This window comes from Oryza brachyantha, chromosome 8 (assembly GCF_000231095.2).
Source record: "Oryza brachyantha chromosome 8, ObraRS2, whole genome shotgun sequence".
Classification (NCBI taxonomy): Eukaryota; Viridiplantae; Streptophyta; class Magnoliopsida; order Poales; family Poaceae; genus Oryza; species Oryza brachyantha.
The window spans coordinates 4,063,340-4,075,306 of NC_023170.2; the positions used below are offsets into that span (position 1 = coordinate 4,063,340).

An 11,967-nucleotide genomic window follows, 5' to 3' on the forward strand; every position below is an offset into this window, starting at 1 on the left:
GTCATCATTGGGCACTTGACAGCACAGCACACTCCTCATCCCACGCTGACACGCTAATGACGACCCAATCAAGGCAACATCTCTCCTACCACTACTAATCTCCCCCAGGATAACGAGATCGGATCGTGTCTGCTCTGCTGTTCGCCATCGCAATCAGCTCAGCACCACCGGCGCTCCCTCGCGAGAGAGCAGATCTCTCCTGCTTAAGCTCGCTCTGTCGCCGGTCTTTCGGTCGGGAGGAGGAGGATGGCGGAGATCGTGGTGGCGGAGCGGGCGCCGGCGCCGGCGGGGAGGTGGGGCGCGGCGCCGCCGCAGGAGCTGCTGGAGAGGCTCAAGGACTACGGCCAGGAGGGGGCCTTCGCGCTCTGGGACGAGCTCGCGCCCGAGGAGCGCGACTTCCTCGTCCGGGACATCGAGGTCAGAGATCCCTGCTGCTGCTGCTGGCGTTTGGATGTATTTTGATTCGGTTGCGGGTTAGACTCCGCGTAAAGATTTGGTTTTGGGTAGAGATTAGGCTGTTTCTGATTGAAACTTCCGCAAAGATTTGTTTTTGTTGCGGTTGCAATTGTGCCGTAATTTGGATGCCCATGGGCCATGGAGAGAGAAACTCTTAGTTTGAAATAGGTTTCAGAGATAGTTAGCGCGATCCTTTTATTCGTAAGCATTGACCTTGTCTTACTCAGATTCATGAACTGCGTTTCAGAGCCTAGATCTTGCTAGAATTGACCGGATCGTCCGATGCTCCCTCAGATCGCAAGGTGCGAGAACATTCATCCACAGAACAATTTCCATGATTATGTGTGCCGTGTGGATTTTCCTGAGTTCTGATCATGTGATGGTGCTTGGGAGCACAGGTGTTCCTTTGCCAGCTGTAGAGCCTGTGCCGGAGTCAAGTGTCTCGACTGTGGAAGATAGAACTCCTGAGGACAAGCAGAGGTGGTGGAAGAGGGGCTTGAAAGCCATTTCAGAGGGGAAATTGGCTGTTGTCCTTTTGGCTGGTGGTCAGGTATATTCTTAAAACTCCTGAAAAAGAATGCATAATGAATAAAGATCTAGAGAATCTATGTACTGAATAGCAGAGAAATGAAATCTCACATATCCTCTCTCATTCTTTCCAATTGCGGACAGGGAACAAGACTCGGAAGTTCTGATCCTAAGGGATGCTTCAGTAAGTTGTCGTGCTACTTCCACTGTGCCATTAATGATATTTACTTTCAACTACAGATAAATGCTGTTCTTGTTACCTACTATTTTGTAGAATTATTTTCCATGCTCTCCTTATTGTCCTATGGTAAATTTGAAAAAGAAACTTTTTAACTGATGAAGAGAACCTTTGCAGGCATTCTGTAGTACATTTATTGTTCATACTGTTGTGTTGATAATGTTAAAGTTCTCGTATTTACACCCTACGTTTTAGTTTCCTTTCAATGGTCATTGATCTTAATATTCATGGTGTTCTTTTTCCTCTGATTTTTGCTTAGGCATTGGGCTCCCATCTGGGAAGTCACTTTTCCAACTTCAAGCTGAACGAATTTTGTGCGTACAGAAGCTGGCTGCCCAGTCCACTGATGGTAATTTAGTCAAACATGCTACTAATAATTTCTTTTCTCTTTCTTAAAAATTCCTACTCTCAGTATGCTAATTTTGTGCAACCCCAGGTAACACTCCGCAAATCCACTGGTATATAATGACTAGCCCCTTTACTGATGAAGCGACTCACAAATTTTTTGAAAGCCATAGATATTTTGGCTTAGAGCCTGACCAAGTAAGGATCATTACTTGATTATCTGTTATGAACAGAAATTCGAGTGAGTTCAATGTGTAGGCTCCTGTTGTCCTATGCCACTGCTAGTAATTATGTTTGACTTGTTTCTTTGTTTGTAGGTAACCTTTTTCCAGCAGGGTACTATCCCATGTGTTTCAGCTGATGGAAGGTTTATTATGGAAACACCATATAAGGTTTCTGCTTTCCTTTATTTAAATTTTTATTCCATCTCCCATTCAGCATCGTGCATTTGTATTTCGTACATTGCAACCAAATGAGCTTGGACTATCTGAATCAAAATACAAGGTTGTGATAATAAACTTGCTTCAATGGTGTTTATCTTCATCTGGGGTAATGACTTCTTTTGCAACATTCTGTTCAAAACTAGGTAGCAAGGGCTCCTGATGGCAATGGTGGAGTATATGCTGGTAATTCCTCATATCACAATACATCAATTATACATGAGAAATTCTAAGGAATTTGTTAGCCTCAATTATCTTACCTGTTTCCTCTTTTTGCTGTGCCTCAGCTCTAAAATCTCAAAGGTTGCTGGATGATATGGCTGGAAGAGGTGTGAAATATGTAGATTGCTATGGAGTTGACAATGTATTGGTGAGTATGCTGTTTTTGGAATATCGTAATAGTTCCTTTCTCTCTATCTGTTAATAATAATCGATCTCTTTTTTACCTGGAATGATCAAATATCTTTGATACAGGTTCGTGTTGCTGATCCAACATTCCTAGGATATTTCATTGACAAGGGTGTGTGTGCTGCTGCAAAGGTTGTAAGGAAGGTACGCCGACGCATTATTCAATCCCTAGAAGAATGATAAGTTATTATTCAACTCCATTATGCACACCTAATCGATTATTTATTATTATTATGCTATGGTGTTAAAGGCATATCCACAAGAGAAAGTTGGAGTGTTTGTTCAGCGTGGCAGGGGCGGACCTCTTTCTGTAGTTGAGTATAGTGAAATGGATGCAGCTATGACTACTGAAATCAATCAAAGAACAGGGCGCCTTCGCTATTGTTGGAGCAATGTATGTTACTTCTTATTCCCTTTCCCCTCCAACCATCATTTCTGAGTGGTGAAATTATGTTTTACTTTTGTTTTGTCAGGTGTGCCTGCATATGTTCACACTAGATTTTCTGAATCAAGTAACAAACAGTCTTGAAAAGGACAGCATGTAAGTATTCTTATTATTCTTGCATTCCATGATTCATGAATCATGATGTTACCTTCCTTTCCAACATTTATTTCCTCATCAAAAGTTGTGGTCTTAGAATAGGTAATTGTCATGGTATTTAGGTAATTATGTTCTTAGTGTCTTATTTTAGGTTCAAATAATAGAGATCCTCTCTTAAGACTTCACCGGTGCTATTTTTTACTTATTTAGTATTATAGATAACTTGCTAAATTTCATGCACAATCACAACTCTATTTTAACGCATTTTTAAAAAAAAAAGTTGTGCTACCAGATCTTAATGCATGTTTGTTTCAAAATAGTTTTATTTTGCATACAACTATTTTGCCTAGTGCTAAATATAAAATCGTCTTATATAAGCCTTTCAGACTAATCAATTCTGTTATAACTTGTACTGCCACAGTCAATGATATAATTGTTTCTCCTTTACTGGTTTGTGCGGTAATTTCTAGCCCTCAAGAGCAAACTTAGATGCTTGTTTTAACCTTGTTTTAATAATACAAAAAGATATTGTTATATTGATCAGTATAAAACATTTGCGACTAGTTATTTTGCTATGCAACCTCTTGAATTTTATCATCTTCTTCCTGCAATGCCATTGTTGCATATTTGACAGCAATCGCTAGTTCAGCGTCAACTTGTAATTCACTTCATGTTTCTTGCTTAATTTTAAAATCCTGTTTCCAGTTACCATTTAGCAGAGAAGAAGATTCCTTCAATCCATGGGTTCACAACAGGTTTAAAGCTTGAGCAGTTCATATTTGATGTGTTCACCTATTCGCCATCAACAGCTCTTTTTGAGGTTTGACTTCAAATTCATAATTATTCTCGAGTTATGTTTAATTACTGAAAGCAAACATTAGTTGGAAAAATCTCATTGATATTGTTGGCACCTAATGTTTCAGATTTTGAGGGAGGAGGAATTTGCACCAGTAAAGAATGCTAATGGTGCAACTTATGATACTCCTGATAGTGCCAGATTGATGTTACTTCGCCTTCACAGCCGATGGGTAGTTGCTGCTGGTGGCTTTTTGACTCATTCTGTGCCCTTGTATATGACAGGTAATGTGAAGCTTTTGAGGGCTATCAGCAACTGAAATTTTTCTTAGATTGAATTTTGTCAATTGATTATCAAGTTATCATGTAACTTCACTTGTACTTTAGGTGTTGAAGTTTCACCACTTAGCTCTTATGTGGGAGAGAACCTGGAAGCCATATGCCGTGGACGGACATTCCATGCACCAAGTGAGATTTCATTTTAGGAATAGTAGCTGTGAAAAGCAACAGTCTCAGACCCAGCTAAAAAGCCATCAGTCTCAGCAAGAGAATGGCAGGATCCCTCAATTTTTCATTAGGATACGAGATGAGATAGTTGGATTTGAGCTCTTGCAGTTAGAATGTTGATATTAGTTGGCTTCTTGTTGGTTGTTCATGTACCGGTAATTGTAATGTTAACACTTGGAGCTGGTTCCCTTTTTCATGTACCATTTTTGTGCTGCTCGAATGTAGATGACCAAACTATTGATTAATCTTTGTAAAAAATAATACATCTCTGTAAGACTGGTCTATCCACAATTGTTAATTCAACATGTTATAAAGTGAGAAAAATAAAGGAATGGAGTGCACCTTTTCCGTTTTCAAGTTTGCAATACACTTGATCCTATGTTTGGTTGTTTCAAGCAAATATTAGTGAATCACAATATGGCATCAGCCATCTGTCTCCATCAATGTAAGATGTGTTCAGGTAAGGCAAAACCTGTCCATCACTAAGCTTCTGAGCATATGGCACTCTATCTGATAAGTTTGCACCATCACCTGTGCACCTGTACTCTCCATAGAACACAGTCCTGAATGCAGACATTCAAATATTTATGAAAAATTTACCTTTTCTCATGCAGATAACAATTGACACTGAACATTGGAAGATACATACTGATCTCTTGAAGAATCATTCCAGTCATTCCATCCTTCAGAGGCAATGATGTCTGACATGGAAGTGTAGGCGAAGACGACAGTGGAGTATGGCCTCCAGGCTCTCCCCAGCCATATCCTACCGGTGCCACCAATGCTGCAATTCACAAATGAGTAACCGGTTTTTTCCTCTTCAGATTCCCTGCCATGTGCAGTGACTGAACCTGTGATGGTTCTCACCCCTGCAGGAACAGCATCTGCCATGGAGATCACTCTGCAATTCTGGGGAAGTGCACACGTGCAAGCAATCAGTCTGACAGCTTTAGCTTGCAATCTTTGAATTATGGTTTTACTCACTTCATAGAGTGACCTGGCATCTCCAAAGATGAAGTCAATGGAGCCCTGGATGAAACATTCCTTGAAGTAATGCCGGCCCCGATCGTCGTGAAGCGTATCTTGCGCACCAAAGAAGCCGCAGCCCCAGAATGCCGCCTGGTCACCACCGATCCTCAGTGCTACCGCCTGAGCACCGACATCACCGGGTCGTGGGATTGGTGCTACATTCTGGTGTCAAACAATTCAGAGTTAGCATTGCTACCCAAGGTGCAGTACTGTGAGGTAAGCTGAAAATGCTGTGTGCTATGTGCTTACAATGAAGCTGATGTTTTTCGCGACAAAGCCTGTTGCGAAAACGGAGACCGAAGCACTGTAGAACGTTCCATGCGACGAGTTGGCGGTGTCATTCCACGCAATCGCCGTCAGGTCGAATCCCTGGCCTTGAAATGTGATGTTAGGCTTGGTTGCTGGGACTGTCACCTTCTCACTGCAACATTGCAGCTTCAGTAACAGCACACTTAGCAACAGCCGACTTCACCATGGAAAGAGTACACTACAAAGTCTGAAGAAGAAACACTGGTGCTTACTAATAGATCCCCTTGTTGATCCATACAACATTCCTCTTCCTGCTGAAGCTTGGAACAGCATTGACAGCTGCCTGTACCGTTGTGAAGCTGCAGCAGCCATTGGGATCAACACAGAAGATTGAAACCGTTGCTGTATCAGGTGGTGGGAAATCCGGTGGGAAATCGTCGCAAAACGGGTTATATTCGTCGCGATACCGATGATTTTCAGTAGAATTAGTATTGCCAGATGCTAGCAGATAGAAAGGAAGGGAAGGTGTTGCAAGATCAAGGAGGATTCCAAGCAATGAAGTGGCTGGGCTATGGAGATGTGATGAGAGCAGCAGAAGAGCAGCTGTGCAGCAGGGGAGAGCAATAATGGCAATTTTGGCGACCATTTCAAAGACTGAATTTGTTCACTATTTCTTGGAGAATCTGAGATGGATTTGGAGGTTTTAACATGGTGAAATTCCCTTTAAGAAGAAGCTTAAATTGCATGGCTTGCAAACAATCGATCTCCTTTCTTCAAGCTTGAGTCGCAGCCTACAATTACAACAGCTACCTGGCTAAGATGTTTATTTTAGTGCATGCAAAAATTCTCATGTCTCTGTCAGAATCTAGAGATGATCTGATACAGCAATAATTCACAATAGCAAATATACACAAGAAATGTCACATGCCTTTTGAAGCGTCAGCAAAATGGTGAACAAATAAACAAATAAGGATAACGCACATCACCGTCATAAGGAAACAAACAGGCTGTTGATGCTATTGCTTCAAAGAAGGTACATGAGCCAACTACAGGGCAACAGCAACCACAATTTGCATGACCAGGGATATAAACAAAACTTGCACGGATACATTTCATGGACATGCTCAGATGAGTGGCAAAGGCTCCAGGGACCTAAACAGAAGGTCCAAAGAGCAAGCTAGAAGAACTCTAAGTGAACACTTGTATATGTAACTAATGTGATTAGACAGTTTCAATAAGCTCAAGCTGCGGTGAATGCTTTCTTCCCACCACCTGTGGAACCAGCTGGGATGACTTTAAGAACATTGAACCTGACAGTTTTCGATAGGGGCCTGCACAGCACATACAGTGGGAAAATCAGCATCAAATACAAGTTCATGAAACTATGCCAGAACAGGATCTTTAACGCCATTGCCATTGTGTTCAGAACCAGAGCAAACTTCATGACAGAATAGAACTGAACTAACCACCCGAACTAAAGATTATTCTTTTTAAATTCTACCGTGGTTACACATAAGAAAAGTTCCATTCAAAACAACAATGATGCTTGCTTATGAGTTACGACATAAACAATATGATACAAGATGAAGCACATACCAGATGTAAAAGGCATCAGTTTCTTATTTTCATGACCATTTTAAAGCAAGCAGATAAATGAGTGGTTCCCAAGGAACTGTGCGGGGCTGGAATATTCAACTCCCACACACCCAACATTCAGTTGTGCACAATGAAACCAAAGACATGAACTAAATTCCCTGTCTCAAAATACTAGTTATAGGATTTGTTTCGCAGTACTACTACTTCTCCACCTACCTCCCATCTCAACCAATCACAGCATTTCTCAACCATTTAATTTCTTCATATACTTTCTCATGCCAACCATTTCTCAACCTCCAATCTTAATTTCTTCAAAAAATGACATAAGTTGTATTATTTTGAGACGGAGGGAGTACATCTGCAAGAGATAATTACCTGCACTGGCCAATGATGACATGATCTCCTTCCTTGACACGGAAGCACGGGGAAATGTGAGCTGGAATGTTCGAGTGCCTCTTTTCATACCTACAAGGTGAAGTTCACCTCCTCTGTCAGATAAAACCACAGACAAAAGTAAGTTTATAGTCTCCAATGCTTTACTTACCTCTGATATTTCTTCACAAAATGAAGGTAGTTCCTACGGACAATAATAGTCCTATTCATCTTGGCACTGTGGCATGTTCCAGCAATAATTCTACCTCTAATGGAAACAGTTCCAGTGAATGGGCACTTTTTGTCAATGTAGGTCCCTGAAATGGAATGAGTTAATAATTTAATTGCACCCTGATAAGAGAGTAACAGGTCACCAAAGCGTATCATCCAGGTAATGACACGGCATCATTACATAGACTGACAAATTCTAGCATAAAGAAAAGTTTAGGGTAAGTATTTTTTTCACATAGTCCAACTTACATAGCATACAAATTAGTTTGGTTTTGGTCAGGAACAATGCTCCCTTTCATCAAGCTTTTATCTAAAAAAGAAAGGCTATCGCTGCCAAGTAACATAACATTGAGCAGGCAACATGATACCATCAAAACTTCCTTGCATCATCTAGCTAATTAATCTGTTTGGATATAAATAAAAGATTAGATAGGCGAGAATAGAATGAACATTCTACTGAATTTTCAGTCCTGTGAGTATAAAGATAAAGCAATGCAGATTTCCAATTCTAAATTATATGTCAAGCTAAAAGGTACATGAATCACAGAGTTACAGGGAAGAACTTGTTTGTACCTTCGATTGCTTCGCGAGGGGTCTTAAAGCCAAGGCCAATGTTCTTCCAGAAACGGTTACCTCCCTTGCCAGGCTTCTTTCCTTTGCCAGATTTCTTTGGGCTGAAATCAAACATTCATTTATTTGTTAAAGACACGCATGATGTATTTAATGAACATAAAAAACTACGGGCATAAGTAGAACCCTCACCAAAGGAAGACCTTGGGCTGCTTCAAGAAAGCTCTCTCAGTCTGAACAAAAGAAAGAATGCCATACATCAAAACTTGGCAATCACCACCAACGCTCAATAAGTTAACGATAACATTCTAAATTGTGCAATACAATGCTAAATAATCCTCCAGGCACAAATTTTTAGCCACAAAATGTACCATAGAATGGGAGTGCCAATGCGACAACCCAAGCTAGAGAATGTCACCGAATCACAAAATGTAGCACGAGTTGGTGTCTCCAGTTGCAGGCCCTGATCTAACGTCTCATCGGAAACCACAGGGCATCGAGGAAGTTAAACAATCCGCGAAAAATTTTACAAAAATGTGTACCAATTCCTACTTCTCTTTCCTCAAGAGAGGTCATAGATCCAAGCCTCCATACCGCAAGACCGAAACTTTACATCGGCTAAAACGCATGTACAGCAGCAAAAGGGTTTCGCGACAATTTCACCGCCGGATCAAAGCACCAGATGTCTAAAACTCTAGATTTGCCAAGCATCGACTTGTCCTGACTCCTAGAGAGGAATGGGAGGATGCGAGAACAACGCTCAATGGGGGGAAGAGCTCGAGGGGCGGCGGTGGTTACCTGCTCCGCCATGGCTGGAAAGGGGGTACGCCGGCAAAGGGAGCGAGGGGCTGCAACACTGGCGCGGGTCGACGACGGCGGCGGCGGCGGCTCAAACCCTAACGAGGAAGATGCAAAGACCTAGGGCTTTGTTTAGTGTACAAGTTCTAACATTTGCGTTCAGTGGTCGCATTGTATAACACACGCCGAGTTTCCGGCGGCTATAGCTTTTCTTTTGAGTATATTTGACGCCGTTAATTTTTTTATATATATTTAACTATTTCTCTTATTTAAAATTTTTTTATCAAATATATAAAACTATATATATACATAAAAATATATTTAACAATAAATAAAATGATATAAAAATAATTAATAATTATGTAAATTTTTTTGAATATTTATAATTAGTCTACGTTTAATATTTATAATAAGTATTCAAACATCTGATGTGACATGGGGCTAAAAAGTTTAGCCCCATCTAAACAACCCCTAAAGCTCACAAAGACAAGAAGCAATAAATAAGATGTGGTTCACCCCAAATTTCTTATTACTACAAATACGTAACATCGAAATTAGGACAAAGACCATGACCAATCTCCACTCGAAGTAACTCCAACACTCCTAGGAATAGCAAACCAACTTTTGGATCTTAGTAGAAAAAACACACCAATTTAATTATAAGAATTCACTTCCAGAATCAAATATGTTTCCTCTTGCTTTTGATTCCGGGCCTCAAAATCAAAAGGAAAAAGAAACAAGTAGAATGAACAACGATTTCCTGTAACTAATAAAATTTATGGTCTCCTCTAGAACAGGGAAATTCTAGAGGAGTTTACGGGACATAAAAAAAATCTTAACATTCTTATAGGGACCTTACCCATGTTTAAGGCTCACATTATACTTACCAGCATTACACGAAACATACAGATGTAATGTGACATAGCTTAAGCCATGCCATATGTCCCTCACAATTTTATACGTACTATGTTGTTTGCATGGCCAAGCAACTGAAATGGTCGTAGCTTGATCATCTTAGGACGTGTTAGTTTGGAAGGGAAAGGGAGAAAACTCTTCCTCTTATTCCTCATTAACAAAATTTTCAAATTATTAAATGCTGTATTTTTTAAAATATATGTAAAAGTTGTTTTAAAAACCATATTGGTTTATTTTAAGTTTGCAAAAGCTCATACTTAGAGCCTGTTTGGCTAAGAGCTAGAATTACCATACATTCTTGACTAAGCTTCTAACTTTAGTCTTGTCATATTTTTTTGACAAACAAATTGATATACTAAGATTAGAGAAAGTTAGGAGGCAAAGACAATAAAAGTGAGTACACACCTGTCGGGAGGACAGATTTTTCCTCGTCCCCATCCCCGACCGAATATTGCATACCCGTCGGGTACCCATACTTGAGTACACACTCATCTAAAATCATTATTGTATGGCTTTATATGGGTTATACTGGGCTTGAGCCAATATATGCTTACTGGGCCTATTTTGATATAGACATGAATAGCAGTAGCAGTTTCCTCAACAGGTAACGGGGACGGATATACAGAGAATGTCTCCGTACCTGCTGGGGATAGATTTTTGCCCATTTTGATACCCGCGTGGAGAGATATGATTCCATATCCGTCCTCCAATGGAGCAAATACCCGTCGGATATCGGGTATCGGGGCACCGTTGCCATCCCTGATAGAAACCAGTGAAAGTATCCCTCCAAAATCCAGTAAAGAACGATGGAAGGAGGAAGGAAGCTAGCTAGCCGCCTCGTCGCCTCGAGCACCATAGCTAGCTAGCTCGACGTTACTGCTGCTAATGGGGTCGTCGATGAGCACGGCAGCTCGATGGACTAGCTAGCTGCTGCTAATGGCGACGTATGATGGTGAGAGTCAGAGTGGGCCGAGGTGTGGCTGCGGCCTGGCGAATGGGTCGTCGACCTGTCGCCGGCCGGAGCTCAGGAAGCTCCTCCGTTCATCACGGGTGACGTCTCCCGGTCAGCCGGTCTCCGTCGTCCCTCGCTGAACGGCGGCGACTTGAGCTGCCTCGGGTCCTCCACTATTGGCGCAATTCCCGGAGGCGCGGAAATCTGGTGGCGAGGGCTCGGTGATCGAGACGGTCGACGGCACCTCGTCCGGCTGCGGCGGCGGCGGCGGCGGCGTGGGCGTCGTCTCCGATTTCTTCGTTGATTGGAAAAGAGATGGCCGGATTATCAAAAATAAAACTTCCTAATTGTTTGACAATAGATTCGGCCCAAAAATATTATTCAGCCCAGCAACAAATGTTGCCCAGTAACAAATTCGGCCCACGTAGCTCGTCAACTGATTTGGGCCGGAAGTGAATTCGGTCGCCCTAATTGAACTGGGCCCACGATTATGTTGGGCTCAACTAAAATCACATCAACAATTTTGGACAAAATATGTATTTAGACCGGCCTATTTTGATGTTGGACCAAATATGAATTTAGCCCATCGGTGATTTGTGATTTCGGCCCATTCGTGTATTATGTCTATTTTGATTTTGGACCAATTATGAATTTAGCCCATCGCTGATTTCGACCCGTTATTAGATTGGGCCTATTTTTACTCCACAAAATATGAATTTAGCCCATCAATAATTTCAGCCCGTTAATTTATTGGGACTATTTTGATTTCGGCCTGTTAGTGTGTTGGGCCTATTTTTATTTTGTCCTATTGGTGAGTTGGGCCTATTTTGACTTTGGATCAAATATGAATTTAGCTCATGGTTGATTTCGGCCCATTAATTTATTGAGACTATTTTGATTTTGGCCCGTTAGTGTGTTGGGCCTATTTTTATTTTGACCCGTTGGTGAGTTGGGACTATTTTTATTTTAGATCAAATATGAATTTAGCCCATCGCTG

The 11,967-nt window shown here is 41.3% G+C and overlaps 3 protein-coding genes across 3 annotated transcripts; 1 reads left to right on the forward strand and 2 right to left on the reverse strand.

Annotated features, from left to right (window-relative positions):
- The first annotated feature begins 41 nt into the window (after positions 1 to 41).
- On the forward strand, positions 42 to 4,579 carry LOC102718477 (UDP-N-acetylglucosamine diphosphorylase 1-like). The gene is made up of 15 exons (XM_006659150.3): positions 42 to 417; positions 704 to 758; positions 855 to 1,006; positions 1,129 to 1,168; positions 1,482 to 1,571; positions 1,659 to 1,765; positions 1,885 to 1,959; positions 2,154 to 2,193; positions 2,295 to 2,377; positions 2,482 to 2,559; positions 2,666 to 2,809; positions 2,889 to 2,956; positions 3,662 to 3,776; positions 3,880 to 4,036; positions 4,139 to 4,579. The coding sequence occupies exons 1-15, from the start codon at positions 247 to 249 to the stop codon at positions 4,234 to 4,236; spliced, it is 1,473 nt and encodes a 490-aa protein (XP_006659213.1). The 5' UTR covers positions 42 to 246; the 3' UTR covers positions 4,237 to 4,579.
- Positions 4,580 to 4,591: 12 nt separating this feature from the next.
- LOC102703420 (probable pectinesterase 8) lies at positions 4,592 to 6,312 on the reverse strand. The gene is made up of 5 exons (XM_006659868.3): positions 5,809 to 6,312; positions 5,537 to 5,708; positions 5,243 to 5,449; positions 4,908 to 5,167; positions 4,592 to 4,821 (listed from the first exon to the last, which is right to left on the reverse strand). Exons 1-5 carry the CDS (start codon positions 6,180 to 6,182, stop codon positions 4,650 to 4,652), a joined length of 1,185 nt encoding a protein of 394 aa, XP_006659931.1. The 5' UTR covers positions 6,183 to 6,312; the 3' UTR covers positions 4,592 to 4,649.
- A 131-nt stretch (positions 6,313 to 6,443) lies between these two features.
- On the reverse strand, positions 6,444 to 9,266 carry LOC102718760 (40S ribosomal protein S11-like). The gene is made up of 6 exons (XM_006659151.3): positions 9,104 to 9,266; positions 8,498 to 8,538; positions 8,309 to 8,409; positions 7,677 to 7,821; positions 7,508 to 7,597; positions 6,444 to 6,867 (listed from the first exon to the last, which is right to left on the reverse strand). Exons 1-6 carry the CDS (start codon positions 9,113 to 9,115, stop codon positions 6,777 to 6,779), a joined length of 480 nt encoding a protein of 159 aa, XP_006659214.1. The 5' UTR covers positions 9,116 to 9,266; the 3' UTR covers positions 6,444 to 6,776.
- Between the last annotated feature and the right edge of the window lie 2,701 nt (positions 9,267 to 11,967).